At 37.0% G+C, this 16,935-nt stretch overlaps 1 protein-coding gene across 1 annotated transcript; it reads right to left on the minus strand.

Annotated features, from left to right (window-relative positions):
• Positions 1 to 2,685: 2,685 nt before the first annotated feature.
• On the minus strand, positions 2,686 to 16,699 carry LOC149806174 (aquaporin-8-like). The gene is made up of 6 exons (XM_089937446.1): positions 16,667 to 16,699; positions 16,399 to 16,492; positions 9,981 to 10,107; positions 9,323 to 9,534; positions 8,689 to 8,838; positions 2,686 to 3,505 (listed from the first exon to the last, which is right to left on the minus strand). Exons 2-6 carry the CDS (start codon positions 16,485 to 16,487, stop codon positions 3,436 to 3,438), a joined length of 648 nt encoding a protein of 215 aa, XP_089793572.1. The 5' UTR covers positions 16,488 to 16,492; positions 16,667 to 16,699; the 3' UTR covers positions 2,686 to 3,435.
• Between the last annotated feature and the right edge of the window lie 236 nt (positions 16,700 to 16,935).

Consider the following 16,935-nt stretch of genomic DNA (forward strand, 5'->3'; position numbering starts at 1 on the left):
GACTAAACTGTTCAGAAACAGCACCGCAAGATAGCTCCTGATCGCGGTGGAGTGTCGATATTTAGATCAAAAGTGATGTTTCCTCCCGAGCTTAGTCTTTAAGATGACAAAATGCAAATATTTTTGGAACCGTGGAATTTTAAATTTGCGGAGATTAAAAGGACATATTTCAATGTTTCATCTTTCAACAAATTGATTAGCCGTCTCACCTTTACAAAAAAGGATTTGAAAATAAATAAATAAATAAATAAATAAATAAACTTTATTCAAAGAAGGAAGAAAGAAAAGAAAGACGATGAGATGAGAAGTGGGACGAACAAGGACAACAACAATTTTCCACAAATAAATAATGCGATTACCATGCATATGTAGAATATTTATTTTTACATAGCAGACAACCAAAAAAATATAAGTTCCCAGTAAGTTTTTGACTGTTTTTAAATTTACTGACTGCAAGGTCTCTTAAGTGTTCATTTATATAAAGTTATTAAGTTCACAAACCTTCCTAAGGCATGTTCAGATGAACCAGTCTGCGCGTCTATCAACGATAAGTAGTGGTGGTACATATGTTAAGTCCCACTCTTCCCTCAATAAATCAAAGAGATAAAGCACTGAATTAAGTATAAGTAGGACAAAGATTATAGAATTATTGCACGTAATGTGGTCGTTCGGTCGGTAAATGTCTCTGTTATTGTGGCCTATACTACGATATCAGTTCCATAAAACCGTTTCCAAGTTCCTTACAAAATATTAGAGAATAGATCTTGGAAATTGTTTTATTGTCGCACAATAAAGTATGGCTGAATAGTGTGAACCAAAATTAGATGTATAGAGGTGGATATGGTTCATTTGAACCTATTCTATTATGTCAAGGTCAAATCCTGACAACGTTTAACACCTGAAGCATTGGGATTACGTTAACTACTTATCTGATGTCATTCCCTTTGATAGATACACAAAACTATACACACGTTTTGCTTTGGGTCGACAGAAAGAAGGAGTTTGATATGACGTACGGATAAGTCGAGGCCGTCAGGCTGACACGTATACATAGACATTAACAATGTTCTTTCCCTGGAATCAAGAAGAAACACTGATAGAGTTTTGAATTTAGTACAAACCGCATTTCTACGCTTTTTGAAGTATTGTTAACTTTACTGTATAAATGAAATTTCAAAACAAAACTGGAATTTATAAAACGTTCGGTTCACCGATTCTAAAAATACAAACGAGCGGACAACAAACAAGACAATAAGTAGTTCCAATCTGGGCATGCAATACGGACAAATGGACTGAAAAGCTGTATAGAATATTAGATGAAGCATGTAAGATTAAACGGGTATGCAATACATGACGGCATGGATGATATTTAAGAATACAACACATGATAATGTACTTCAACACTGTAGACAGGTGCTTTTTGGTGTTTATGTTGCACATATAAACAAAACATGGAAAGCCAATCTGCTGACAATCATGCTGATATTTTACAATTCTTGGTCGGTCTCACAACCTGCTTTGTTGCATTCGCATCCACTCTCTCACATACACACACATAAAATACAACAAGCACACAAATATATTAAAGTTTCACGACCGTTCGGTACACATTTTCGGGTACTATTGTATATATCTAGTATAGACAGTATATACTAAATAATTGGTTTTCCCTTATGATGTCATTAAAAGCTTAATGTGCATTTGTGCAACGGATTATTTAGCAAAATATAAAAATTTTATAGTGTGCAAATTTAGACTTTTGTTTTAACCCAGCATGTTGTAGATTTATATTGGTGAACACTTTCGATGATCTCTTCACAAGAATCTAAAGGTTTTCTTTTTGCGGAGCAGTAACACAAAAGCACTGTCCAACAACAAACTATTCAACATGTAAATATCTTAACACAATGGCATAGTCACCATACCATGAATATACACGTGTATGTCAGTCTCAGCTAATGCTAAGTCTGAGTGAAGAATAGTTAATTTGATAATTGCTGGCACATATATGGAGGTAATACGATGCTCATCCATGACCCACTTATGGACTCACATGTCCAGCTACAAGATAGGTCCTGATCGTGGGTACGACGATGCAGAAAATTTGTGTAGATTAAAAGAGCACATTTTAATGTATCACACTTCACCCAATTAGCCGCTCGTGATACCTGAACAAACCGTATATAATGTTGATTCTTAAGCGTAAAAAGAAACTCCCGAAAAAATGACTCAGTCAGCAAATGTCGTTTCGATAAACCAGTATACATGTCGGTAAGAGTTTTCGACGCGTAAAACCAGGTAAAACATCTTTGAGATGTAAAAAAGGTGACTGTTGTCTCAGACAATGGTTGTGGCAACCGATTTATCTCCATCAAATCTAGTTTGGTTTCCTGGAAGACTACATTTGCAATTGGTCAAAGTATCATAGCAATACATGTCTTTATCCCGAATCTTGACTTGCGATAATTTAATATGCCAGAGAGAGAGAGAGAGAGAGAGAGAGAGAGAGAGTGCGTGTGTATGTGTTTTGGATTTTTAACGTAACTTTAACAATTTTCAGTCGCTATGATGTCTGCAGTGTGACAGTTTATAGTGATGACCAGCACTTGAGGCATCATTCCGCAGACTATGTAGCATCATGTCCCACTCAGCAACATTATTAGCAAATATCAAGAAAATACAGTACATATTTAAACTATTTATTTTATACAACACACACAACGTATTAATTTCAATTAAGTTAAAACTTTAAATTTTAAATTGCGAATTAGAGCTTTCTGAAATGTATATCAAAGTTACCAAGTTAAAAGATCTTCCTATGAAGTTTTCAGATGAACCAGTCTGCTTATTTATCATGTAAGATGAACCAGTCTGCATATTTATCATGTAAAATGAACCAGTCTGCATATTTATCATGTAAGATGAACCAGTCTGAATATTTATCATGTAAGATGAACCAGTCTGCATATTTATCATGTAAAATGAACCAGTCTGAATATTTATCACAGACTGCAAAATTAATGCACCCAATCTGATCATATGAATGGTTAATTTGCCTCATGCGATGAGAGCTACGGTAAAAAGTCCGAAACCACGATTTCAAATTCAAAATAAAAAATCAGATACTAGATCTGGAAAATCGTTTAATTTGATACTTCATGCAAAAGGTGGTCGTTGCTTGTTTGAACTAATTTTATTATGTCACTGTCAAATCGTGATAACATTTAACACCCGCCAAAGAGGGCTTGCGGTAACTATTTGTTCAGGGTCACTCTCTTTGACAAATTACCATATGGTTTATATTTAATAACAAATTATATGATGATGTGCTTTATAACTGTCAACAGCTGCATATATCTAACGTATATCGCACAGCATGGTAAGCCTTACGCATATAATTGAAAAAGCACGGATTTTCTTCCATAGAATAGACCTTCAAGGTTTGCAAATGCTATATGGACGGTCTCCTACTATGCATATCTGGTCCGAAGTGGCAAGCAGTTTTCTAAAAATAAACAAAGAAAATAGGTGTGAAACATGTGTATGCTCAAATATATTCCCCACCCACCCCTAACTCCTCTATCTAGCTATGACCAATTTAGATCTATGTCTGAGATACATAATCATGTTCCATTTTTCACCTACCCACCCCTTTATTCTATCCTGCCGAAGACGTTAGATTTAGAAAGGAGAAATTCATATCAGTGGAATCTAACATGCAGTATAGCCTGAAAACAGATGCAGTGAACGCCGAATGACTATGAAAGCAACAATGACAAAAACAGTTTTGAAAGTTATACGTCATGAATAAAATCCTCGATTTCGTTACTATTTTTAAAGCTGAGTAGAACTGGTTAAATCTCAAATATTATAATTCCGTAAATCTCTCAAAACTTTATTTTAGAACAAAAATATGTTTTAAGGCAAGAAAACAAGAGCATTTAGACAATGTTTTACTTCTACTTTAGCTAATGCATCAGTTGAGAACAATGACTGATCTGAACTATACCATTATATTAGTTTTCAATCCAAACATGCTTTATTTGAGCCTGATAAATTGAACATCCATTCCCTAAACAATTACCGTTTAGCTTCAGACAATGTCTACAAAAAGAATTAAAATGTGCAAGCATAAAATATAAAGGCATGTTTACTGAACCATGATGACCCCTATAACAAGTCTCCGTGTCATTTCAAAGAAGTTCAACATATAAATGACGATTCGTGTAGCTTTGTCCGAAACGCAATGATTTGGTTCGCATATGCGGATTAGAATTAGGAGTCTTTAAAGAAAATAATGCATATATTCATTTGTTGTAGGATTGCCATAGTAAGATGTTTCGTCTTGTGTATTGATAGTTAAATGTATTTTTCTAGTAGTATAATTTTCGCTGAATTTCCGGTCTCCCTATAAAAGGTTATTTTTATAGTAGTATATAATTTTCGCTGCATTCCTGGGTTCCCAATAAAGACTATTTTTGTAGTAGTATAATTGTCGCTGTTTTCTGAAGCCTGAAAACAGCATCAAAAATTTAAGCCACAAAATTACTAGTTATACAGACTTTAAGAAGTGCTTTTCAAACACTCGTTTCTATGGGTCTTAATCTGTTTGGCAACATCGTAAGCAGAGTAAACTATAATGCATGTGTTGATCCTCCCTGTCTCCCTTCCTCCCTCCCCCCCCCCTCTTTGAAATAAGTTTGAACTCACAATGATATTAATCATTACAACATTACATAGTTCTGTAGTGCTGATACGGAGCCATCCATCATATACTGTTGATCAATTGGTCAAGAAGAACATATGTGTCCTATAAAGCTCTACCAAACGTTGAAAATCTGATGTGATACGGCCGTTTTTAATCTGATCACATGCCCTATAATCACTTCCAGCTCATAAATACAATAATAAAAAAACAGCATCAACTCCAGCAGCAAATACTTTAGAGCTTTCCAGTGACAGACCCATTGAAATTAATTGCTCTGATACGAACGTTTGGGCTCATTTGGTTTCCTGTAAGCATGTCAGTAACATGTGTCCAATTCCTTATTAAATGAATATGATTATTGATAAATATACAGCATATTGGTCTATATCTTTTTTGCACCGTTCGTTTGAACCATTGCCCTATAAAATGTGACCAGAATGGGCAAAAATCACATATAGTCAAGTTGAAAAAATCTTCCAAATCCAGACATCATGGACAGAAATATTACAGCTGAACTCATTATGTTTTCAGTTTGCCAGTAAACGGCATGACGAATGGATAAAATGTTACGAATATTACTTCATTGTAAAATAAAGTTCTTTTATATTAGAGACAGACAATTAAAGTTGTCATGTTTCTACCAGTTTTAGATGGTACTAAAGTATTTTCAGGTTCAAAGAAACAAATCGGTAATAACGCAATATCCCTGGTATAATACTCAACTGGTTCTATTAAACATAAGCTCTTAAAGTCTGATGACAAACTAAATATGGTTCATAACAAAAGACAATAGACAAAGACATGAGATTAACCTAAAAGTCCCCCTGAATCATGAATGATGAATTTTACCCCCATATTTAACCTATACGCATAGAAAGACGTACATACACATGCTATTAGGCTAACATTTTACAAGTCATCGAAGCTATATATATTTTCCTATGACATGTTTGTTTTCTAGAACCTGTCAACAAATGTAATGCTGATCGATTGGAGAAAAAAAATATTCTAAAACTGAACTGCAGCTGTATGTGGAGAATGCTAAATACTTGCAGATATATGCGTGTGACGAAACATTTAAATGATAGTGACCTAAAATATCATACAGGCACAATTATGTTACCTGTACAAGAAACATACTGTAAAATCAGGACGCTTTAGGGTAATCATCTATCTTAGGCTCGACTTGCGTAAACTTATCTGATGCAATTCTCTGTTACATCCCACAGTATAGAGAGGGATTTATCGTTTTAAAAATGGTCGCGAATCTATGGAAGATATAATCCACGTCATGGAAGACCGTTGTCTGTGATTGTTGAGCGCTAAGTAGCTGCACTAAAATGGGCAATTAATGATGCTCGATACACAGTGGAGGATATTTATATTACCATGGTCATTAGTTCATAAGTTGTTAAAATACCGTAGAGCCTTTGGAAGACACATATAAAATATCAGGTTGACAACTTTGAAAGGTTCAAACTTCCTTGCCTTAACCTCAAAGCCTCACCTCGCTTAATAATCGGCCATGAGATGTTCATATATTTACAGCTGCAGAACACATAGTGCTCAGATTGGATTTAAACTGGATTTTAATCAAATATTACTTGTATTATGCAGAAGATTATTGTTCACTGAATATTAGAGACTAACAATATCAAGCACTTGTTTAAGGTTTTTTTGCACTAATAACAACTTCCACAAATACAGACGCCATTCATGTTGATGGATCCTCGTTAGTAGATATCTTATTGAAAGGAATGAACAGGCCACCATAACACTGACAGTTTGTATAAACTCAAAATGGCTTAGAGTCATGACCATAAAGGGAAAGCTTTATTGAAAACGTATGCAAACATTTTAATGCTCATAAGGATTCATGGAAACCAAACAACATGGCTTACTATCTCTATCGTCAAATTTGATAACAATCCATCGCAATGTTACTTAGTTCATAAAGAAAAAAAATTGAGAAATCAATAAATTTGTTACAAATACATGGCGGCCAGTATAAATGTTGGAAGAAGAACTAAGGACACCCCCCCCCCCAAATAAACACCAACCCACGAGAAGCTACTGGCAAGCTTTCTCACGTATCCACATTGGCCGAGCCTGAGACTCGAACCCACGCAGAAAGAAGTGAGAAAGCAGTGATCAGTAACGGTGTAACTGTAGACCACTCGGCCACTCGGGCCCCCCTTGACATTGTAGATGTTCATCGAGTTGAAAGAGCAATGCTTAATTATTCTATAGCACAAGTATATGTTGTAACATATATTCATACAAAGATTTGGGACATACGATCATGCAGAACACTACTATAAAGAGCTCAGCTATAGCATTCACAGCTGTTGAAATGATTGCCTTTGCTTTAGCTTGGGAAACAAAGCTAACAACGAATTATGCACATATTAAAAACTATATCATCATGTTAAAATGTATGATACATATTGTGTAGCAAAAGCCGAGGTAGGGAGGAGACGTAGTATTTATTGCACGGTATTCTATTCAGTGACCTAGCATGTAAATAAGGTCTACGAGACAAAGATGTACTACCGGCCGTAGCATAAGCCCTTCGGGTCTATCACCAGTAGAACTAAAATTCTCAGTTGTAGTCGTTCTGTTTATGTCCACTTTTCCACGATCTAAAATCTCACACGGATAAATAATATCGATTTGATCATTGCATCGAAAATATTTAATCGCAAATCGTTTGACAATAATAAACCACGTAGTTTTTACATTAATCTAAACATGCACTGGTTGCTTGGGTAACTCAGTAGCTCTCTTTGATAAAAAGGAGCCAGTTATAATGTCTAGAAACCGAGTTACTTCAATGCACTTTTTATTTTATAATGAATAGCCAATAAGAGAATAAAACTGCAAATCTTTTCAAGTGTTCCATCCGAAGAAAATATTAAAAATCTTAGTTTCATTTATATTTTCGGTCAACTGCTATTGCTCGGAATATTCCTTGATTATATTAATGTATTCTGTCTGTTGTGTGCTGTTTCTGCCAAAATAACCGTGTTATTGTCGTACAAAACGCGAATAATGTTCTCGCTTTGTCTGACATCCACATAAAATTAAACAACTGTAAATACACAACTTAATTTAAGCATCACTTAATAGTATTGAAATTATTGAACAAAACATGAAACATTTGCCGTTTATATTATTATTTAAACGTTGCTACCATCCTGCAGCCTTGCAAACAATGTCAAAATCCAATATATCAGCACAAACTTTCCACTACTGTATCCCATCTATTCAATAAGATCTTACATAATAAATCGATAATGTATTGTAGAGTAACCCTTGTGAAAGCCAGCTTGGCTGCATTTATTAAATTTGATCCTCGCGTTAAAATCCCAACTAGATATTTTATTAGGAATGTGTGAATAATTTTAGAAAACAATTATGGTTTCTTGTTGTTGTTACATTTGCGGAAGAATCAGATGATGACATTCAAGCTCGTTTTAGTAACTCATTTTACGACTATTAATTTTATCGACCCGTATTGTTTTGACGTTTTTTTTTCCTTCTGGATTTGATCTATGTTTCCTAAAGATGTGTTTATTAAGCCAGCTGAACATATCAAGTCAATGCTTAAGGATGTTGAGCGGTGAATCACAGCAAGCTATCATGCTGCTGTCATGTTATTATCAGCATCATTTTTATTATTGCTTAATAAAATATTTAATTGTAAATTTTGTAAACGTTGGCTTACTATTGGTTAACATTTTTAATTTACCTGATAATTTTCAAATGGTAAGTGTCATTGCTAAAGCAAACTTGCAAATGGTAAGTGTCATTGTTTAGGACAATTTGCAAATGGTAAGTCTCATTCTCTTTGAAGGGGTATATTATTTGTACAAAATTGTCGTAATGTTAACGTGTACATCTTTCACCCTGAATGGGAGTTTCACTTAATGTCGTTGAAGACTGCTCAAATATAACAAATAAGTTGATGGAAATATCACCTGTTCAGAAGACCAGACACAAGTCCTCCAAGGAGCGGTCCCACCCACCATACATAGTGACTGTCGAACGAGTCTGACACTACATCAGACGACACCAAAGCTGGACCCAGAGCTCTGGCGGGATTCATAGATGTTCCTGTAGTCGAACCCCTACGAGTGAAAGAATAAAGTCGAGTAAGGACGTGATACCGCAGAACTAGGATAGAAACAAACGTCTGTGATGAACTACTTTGTCTATGTGTATTTCAAAGTTGAGACAGTAGGGCTTCCCAAGTTTTGTATTACAGTTGTGTCTTTTATTTATAAAGAGATTGACAAGAAATCGGGGAGGGAGGAATGACCTTAAGTTCGAGTTAGGCCGATTTGTAGAACACAAATGGTCATTAAGAGTGTTTAATTAATGGTAGGACATTTCCATCATCAGAATGCAGATCATGCCTAAACATTTGTGTCATCACTGGATTAATGATGAAGATTTTCAAATATGTTTGATAAGCAATCAAACGTGTTAAAGAATATCGGTGTTTTGAAATGTCTGATTCCTGGATGATAACATAAACCTTAGTTCAGAAGGTATTTGCCTTATGAGTACTATCATTGTGACGTCATCCAAATACAACGAGTTCATACACACCCTGACATAATGCCCACAGCAACTGCGAACCCGATGGCAAGTGGTGACAGGTTGGTCTTAGTTTTCCGGTTGACGGCGCTCAAAAGGAAGGTGGACACAAGCAGAGTAGTCAGAACCGCTTCCGCAACGATAGCCCAGCCAGGCTCCACACTGGCAGCCAGAGAGTGACTACCGCCTTTAATGTTGTTATAGATATTGGGTGGCATCACTTGCTAAAAGTTTTTAAACGTTCGTTAATAACAGGAACAATTCCATCGTTTATGACAACACCGACCAACAACAGCCAATATACTCGATGAACGGATGTAACCTGACTTTATGGAAGCACAAATGCCCTAAAGCTTGATATTTATGCGATGTTATGTACAGTGTTACGTAAATAAATAGCTCTGCCTTGCTATATTGTTACTGAAAAAAGATTTGACCATGCAAAACCGAAAAGTCAAGTTCAGGCAATGGTAATAGGTCAGAGAACAAACATAATTATCTTAATAATCGATCTGATTTTGTTGTATGCAGTGATTAAAAGTTCCAAGTTATAAATATATAACTTCATAAAGTTTGCAAGTATAATTCAAAAATGCGTTCATTTTAAGCTGATCATTGTTTTAGCTTAAAAATATCCATTTGATTTGCTCACTCTAGAATTCCGTCTTACCCTGACTAATGCCGCACCAAGCAAACCCCCCAGCAACTGAGCAATGAAGTAGCACAGAGCAAGCGTTGGTTCGACGGCTCCAACTAAGGCGACGCCCAGAGTCACTGCCGGGTTGAAATGACCGCCACTGGAAAATGAAACTGAAGTTTAATCTTTATTAACGAGTCCTAAACCGTAATGCTATTTCGTGGAATAAGAAGTCACGTAAAAAGAAACATCACGCAAACCATTCGGGGTTAATATAATTAATGGGGCGAGCATTTGTTTCTTAAATATTTGTCGCCAAATATTAAATTCGTTACCACAAAAGATCTCTCGTTATAATGTCCGACTGGAATTGAGATATTTATGTGCCGTCTTCGTATTTAACTATATTTAGTAAAGCACTTAATTAAGGATCTTGTACATACAAAGCTCATGATAGTCCAAGCCTCCTGATTTTTTTCGTGATGATCACGAGAGCGGTGTATGGACTGTCCAATTCAATGCATTTAATGTGCACAGGGCAAGGAAACCAATTTCGTTGTTTACAGCAACAACTGATACATTAAACAAAGACCCTTTTCTTCCTAAGATGTATCCGAGTCCCCCTTATTGAGAAGACACTTTTCCTCCTAAGCTGTATTCGAGTCCCTCTTATTGAGATAAGGCAGTTATTAAGCAGTTAAATTTTCTCTCTGTCCGTACGTCCACAAACCAGGAAAATTATTCACCTGATTGTTTATATGTACAAGTAATAATCACCAACTTAGCACTGCATTTTAGCAGATATTGAGTTCTTAGAGCTTGCATATAGACCGTCTGTGCAAACGTGGGTGGGTGTATGACATACTGCCAAATATATAATGTTCTGACCAACACTCATTATCCTGTGGGGCATTATCTACATTAGTCAATGAAACTCACAATGGATACAATTGACATACACAATTACGTAGAAGCAGAACTCCTAACTTTTCTCATTAGCACCTTACGCTGTAATTAGTGAGACATAGCGATCCAGACATCATTCATCATTTCCTACCGTAGTGATAGGAACTATGTTTTAAAAAGTCATGCTATTTCTACAATCACCTGTACCTAAAGCTGAATGAGCTTATGGTGTGATCCTGCTTACGGCGTACACCTTTCAAACATTTATGAATGTATTTTAAACACCATAAACGGTGTCAGCTGTTACTATAAGACAGAAAACGTTTAAACACGTTTTCACAAAAACGCAACTGAAATGAACCAACACAGATCATTCTGGAATTAACATCCTTTGAATTTATTCAAGAAATACCAACATGCTTCTAAATAATGACACTGTTACTAAAACCAGACAAAAATTAAAATGACATTTCAGAAAACAAAAATCTTAAGAAACTTTGACTCGTCACAACAAAAAGCAAACCTTTATCAAACCTTTAAATTATCATTAAAATTACCGTTTTTCTGCGAACACTTTTAATGACTTTTGGAAACCACTTACTGGTATTTTATTACACAAGGCGAAGAATAGAAATTCCAATTATGGCCGCCAATAATAAAACGAAAAAGTCCCCCTCTACGTCACAATGGACTAACAAGAGTTAGATCAATACTGTATCAGAGTCTTTCAAAGTTTTACTAACGATGTGATCTGCTATCCAATATGGCCCTTGCTGCTACAAATAGGAACGCTTAGGTTTATTAAGGGCATCGTAGTCTTAATGCTTTGAATTGTCTATAATTGATGCCACTGAATCTCTCGATAATTACCAATGATATGACAGAAATCTATAAACAACTTCTCAAAAACCATCTAGGCTTTGATTAAATTTCCCACCGGGTGTCATTTCGCCAACTGTTCTAAATACATACTTTTAATGACTTTTAGAAAACACTTACTTTAAAACAAATTCCACCGTTAATTTAGATAACCTAATTCAAATCCCTATTAATTCGTCAACCTTTGTGTCAACTATCCTAGAGATACCTCTGCGTATTGCAATATTCAATGCCCATTCAGTAGGACCACCAGACAAGCGCACATAAATAGTTAATTTTATCAACGACCAGAATAATGACGTCTTTTTCCTGACAGAAACATAGCTTAAAACATCAGGCGATGAGCAAATTGTTTGCGGATCTAACACCCACTGGTTACTCCATCAAGTCGTTCCCCTGTAACTTGCAGGAGGTGGAATTGCTGTCATCACGAAGAACTCCATAATCAAACGTCTTAACCACATCACAACATTCAATTTCGACCACATCTCGTTTGAACTAGCCCAAACCACACTCACACTGGATCACAGGTCAATCCATTTTTTCTCCCTATACCGCCCTCCTCCTAGTAGAAAAAACAAGCTGACTGAATCTCTCTTTTTGGAGCAGTTTCCGAATCTCCAGGAGTATGGAAATTCGATAGGTGGCAACCTGATTATTCTTGGAGATTTCAACTTTCACACTGACTGTCCCGGAAACCCAAACACATAAAAGCTCATAGATTCCATTAATGTTTTCAACCTCAAACAGTCAGATAACCAACCCATAAACATGGTCACATTTTAGACTGGATTCTTCATAGACCTGATGATAACATTCTACGGTCCTCCCTGGTATCCCATGACCTTGCATCAGATCACCTCTGCATTATATGCCATCTTGATGTATCAGTCCCTAGCCCTCCACCTGTATCTGCTACTAAGAGAAACCTCCGTATGATAAATTGAAACAAACTAATGCATGACATCCAAGCAAACCTAAAAACTTGCTTACCTCCTACAGCAGAACAACTCGATAACTGCCTGCGTTCATTGTTCGACAAACATGCCCCAGCTACCAAGTGCAGATTATCAATTCAAAAGTGTTTTCCATGGTATAGCAGTGTTAGGGACCAACTTCGCACTGCTAAAAGAGACCGCCGTAAAGCTGCGAGGCTTTGGCTTTCCACCAGTCTCACTATTCATAAGTAAATTTATGAAGCCGCTAAGAAGAATGTCACAAATATAGTCCATGCAGCGAAATCAGCCCACTTCAGTACTAAGATTATGGAAAGTTCCAGCTGCAAAGAGCTCTTCAAGAATACTAACATGCTAATGTCAAGGAACAAATCTACACCACTTCCAACTACCTTCTCTCCAGTCGACCTTCCGGTCATTTTTGCAAATTTCTTCCGTGACAAAGTACAAACCATTAGAGATAAGCTTGACACCACAATTTCAATTGACTCGTCCTCAACATACAGTTGGGATAAAGAATATGAGCAGCAACCATTAGCAGCATTTGAGCCTGTCTCTGTGGATTTCGTACGTACAGTCGTGATGAAGAGTGCACCAAAGTCATGTGAACTTGATCCAATTCCAACATCACTGCTGCTTGAGTGCTTAGATCCCCAGTATTGCCTTCACTAACTGATGTTATTAATACCTCTCTCTCGTCTGGGGAATTCCCATAATTTTTCAAAACTGCCATTGTAAAGCCTCTGCTGAAGAAACCAACACTAGACCATAACGATTTAAAGAACTACCGTCCAGTTTCTAATCTCCCATTCATATCAAAAATCTTAGAAAATGTTGTTCTATCCCAGCTTGTATCTCATCTGAATTCAAATAGGCTTTTTAGCAATGTACAATCTGCATATCGCCCTTGCCACAGTACTGAAACTAATCTTCTAAAAGTAGTTAATGACATTCTCTCTGCGTTGGATAACGGAAAGATTACAGTCCTCACCCTCCTTGATTTGCCTGCAGCATTTGACACAATAGACCATGATATATTACTTCACCGTCTCCAGCATGTATTTGGCATTCATGATACAGCCTTACTGTGGTTCAAGTCCTACTTGGTCAACATTGCACACATTGTATCTGCAAATGGAATACACTCCAGCCCAGTTGATCTATGTTGTGCTGTTCCACAGGGGTCTGTTCTTGGACCTGTTCTCTTCATTCTATACACTCAGCCGCTTTCAAGTGTCATAGATCGTCATCCAGTGTCTCACCAATTGTACGCTGACGACACCCAAATATACAAATCTAGCCACCCAACTGAAGTTGATGCTACCATCCAAGGTGTAGAGAGGTGCATTTCTGATGTGAAGCCATGGATGACATGTAACAAGCTACAGATGAATGATGATAAAACTGAAGCCATTCTGATCAAAACACAAAGAATTTCTCATTTAGATCCTTTACCTCAGACAATAAATATTAGCAACACCAACATTAAATTCACACAATCAGTACGAAACCTAGGTGTTACTCTGGATAGTACTCTCACATTGCACCAACATGTCATGAACATATGCAAGGCTGCATATCTTGAGCTGAGACACATCAGCTCCATTCGCAAATATCTTTCAGTTGATGCCACTAAAACACTTGTGTGTTCATTAGTACTTTCAAGACTGGACTATTGTAACTCAATTCTGTCTGGTTCATCTCAATATCTGCTCCAGAAACTTCAAAAAGTTCAAAACACAGCTGCTCGGATCATACTTAGAGTACCACGATCAGAGCACACCTCCCCACTGCTCTTTACCCTACACTGGCTATCCATTCGATCCAGAATCTGTGCTACGTTTCACTGTCGGACTCTAGTCCAACATGCCTATCAGACGTCACCCATGTGTACACACCAGCAAGATACTTATGCTCCTCTTCTGACAATCGTATACTCAGTATTCCCACTATGAAAACAAATTCATATGGACAGCGTTCTTTTGCATACCAGGGCCCAGCCATGTGGAATGAATTGCCCACTGAACTTAGACACAAAGACACAGTGATCCAATTCAAAAGTGCTCTCAAAACTCACGTATTTCGGCTGCAAGAACAAACTTAAAGACCTAATAATGTTTCCTACCTTAAATATTCTCAGCATGTTTTTTATGTTTTCTAATTTCATGGTGTTTTTTCTTAATCATATCATTATATATGTTTTTTTTTGTCTTATAGGTGTTGTCTAATGTAAAGCGCTTAGAGCTTCTAAAGATTAAGCGCTATACAAAGTCCTCATTATCATTATTATTAATTATTATTATTATCATTATTATCATTATTATTATTATTATAATACTGGTAAAATGCACAGTTGCCGTTGACACCTATCTTCATTTAATTGGCTCAAAGCCAAGCTCAACTAAGTGAGCACTCCCATGCCCACCTTTGTCTCTTGTTATAACTGAATTCTACGAAAACAATAGCTCTGCAGCTAGTCTATGAAAAGTGTGTTTATGTGTGTGTTTGTGATTTGGATTTTTAACTTAGTTTTAAAAAATTTCAATCACATCACTATGATGTATACAGTGTGGCAGTTGATAGTGATGTCTAGCACTGAGGCATCATGTCACATACATGTATCATCATGTCCCACCTAGTCATATTATCTTGGCACCAGGCTGACCGGTTCTAACACTAACCTTGGCACCAGGCTGACCGGTCCTAACACTAACCTCTTCATGCTGAGCACCAAGCAAGACACCTGTTAGTACCATTTTATAAGTCTTTGGTATGATTCGGATGGGGATCCAACCCGCGACCTTCCGCATCCAAGGCGGACTCTCTAACCACTTAGGCCACAGGAGCGGTCTGTGAAAAGAGTCATTATGACTATAATTACTGCTCCAGTTAATAGAACGGTAGGATACTGAAGTTCTTCATGAGATGAAAAGGAACTTGGATATCATTAATGTCAATGTCCGTCTGGTACAGTAATCGTCATCACGTCCTTTAAGATGCCAAGTGCACGTGGGTAGTAATTTGTTGATTTAGTCTTAAAACAACAAACCACTACTCATGATGGTTGCAAAGTCAAACACCTCTCTCTCTCTCTCTGAGAATGATTTCCTTACGTGACTTGGGTAGTTCAGCAAAAACGTACATGTTTTTTACAATCCATTCCACTGTGCAAATGTCACCGTCTCGTTTACTTTATTACGATAGAGACGACCCATTTAATCTTCAAGGAGTGGGGTGGAGTGAGGGTGAATATTTCCTAACATATCTGTTTTTAATTTGGTCAGATAAGTAGGATAATGAATATTGTAACAATGGATCCCAGTAGCGGATCAAGGAGTAATGTTGGGGATGGGTGTGTAACCTACACAAGTAGGGAAGGACAAGAGGTCTGTGGAACGAAACACCTAGTAGTGTCCTGGAGGGCGAAATTTCCAGAAGCCCTTGCATTGTAAGCATTAGCATAGCATAAGTTTTGCCATCTACCTATAAAGAAAGCATACACTATAAGAGAAACGTTCTGGTTGTTTCACGGTCAGTTTTTCAATAAAGATGGGCTGCGGTTTCTCACCCCTCCCATCCTGTGATCCCGTGCCCCTCTATCGATCGGTGTGTGTGCATATGCATGGTGTGCGTGTCCATGAATTGTATATACGAAGGAGGTGGCACTTCTGTGCGCCCATGCGTGTGTGCAAGCGTATGTCCCTACCAACCTGATGGTTCCCAGCCCTATAATCAGCATAGTGATGGTCAATCCATGAGCTAAGGCGACAGCTGTCACAATGTTATTCTGTGATGCCATACAACCTATAAAGACGAACAGACAAACTCCAATAAATTCCGCCAAAATTGGTTGCACAATCCTCTTGCAACTCCATATCAAAGAACGTCTAGCATTAATTAAATTATCTATTTCGCTGTCTGACATTGTATTCCAATTAATATGTAATTTTTCCTGAAAGCCAGTTTAAGATAAATCACCTATTTTGTGTGTCAACTTCAAGTGCTCAGCTACAGATCAACATCGTAGCTGATAGATTAGACAATTCAAAGGAAAAGTGTACTCGCTCTTAACATCGAATACCTAACCTCTGTACAGTGTAGGACTGTGTACGCGAACAAAGATACGACGGGCACCATGGCGACTGTGGAATTGGTGGCTCCTCTTGAAATGCGTAGCAGTTCATCCGGGCATTGTCGATGTTTAAAGACAAATTAAAGCTGCTACATATCAACATAATTCCGCGAAA

This window comes from Sinohyriopsis cumingii, chromosome 2 (assembly GCF_028554795.1).
Source record: "Sinohyriopsis cumingii isolate HCF-2022 chromosome 2, ASM2855479v2, whole genome shotgun sequence".
NCBI lineage: Eukaryota > Metazoa > Mollusca > Bivalvia > Unionida > Unionidae > Sinohyriopsis > Sinohyriopsis cumingii.

Excerpts from the sequence above, each read along its gene's own strand:
- LOC149806174 (XM_089937446.1), bottom strand. The coding sequence starts at position 16,487 with ATGGCATCACAGAATAACATTGTGACAGCTGTCGCCTTAGCTCATGGA. Across the intron at positions 9,535-9,980 it reads TTGGTGCGGCATTAGTCAGG|CAAGTGATGCCACCCAATAT; the intron begins GTAAGACGGAAT and ends AAAAACTTTTAG. Across the intron at positions 8,839-9,322 it reads GCTGTGGGCATTATGTCAGG|GGGTTCGACTACAGGAACAT; the intron begins GTGTGTATGAAC and ends TTTCACTCGTAG.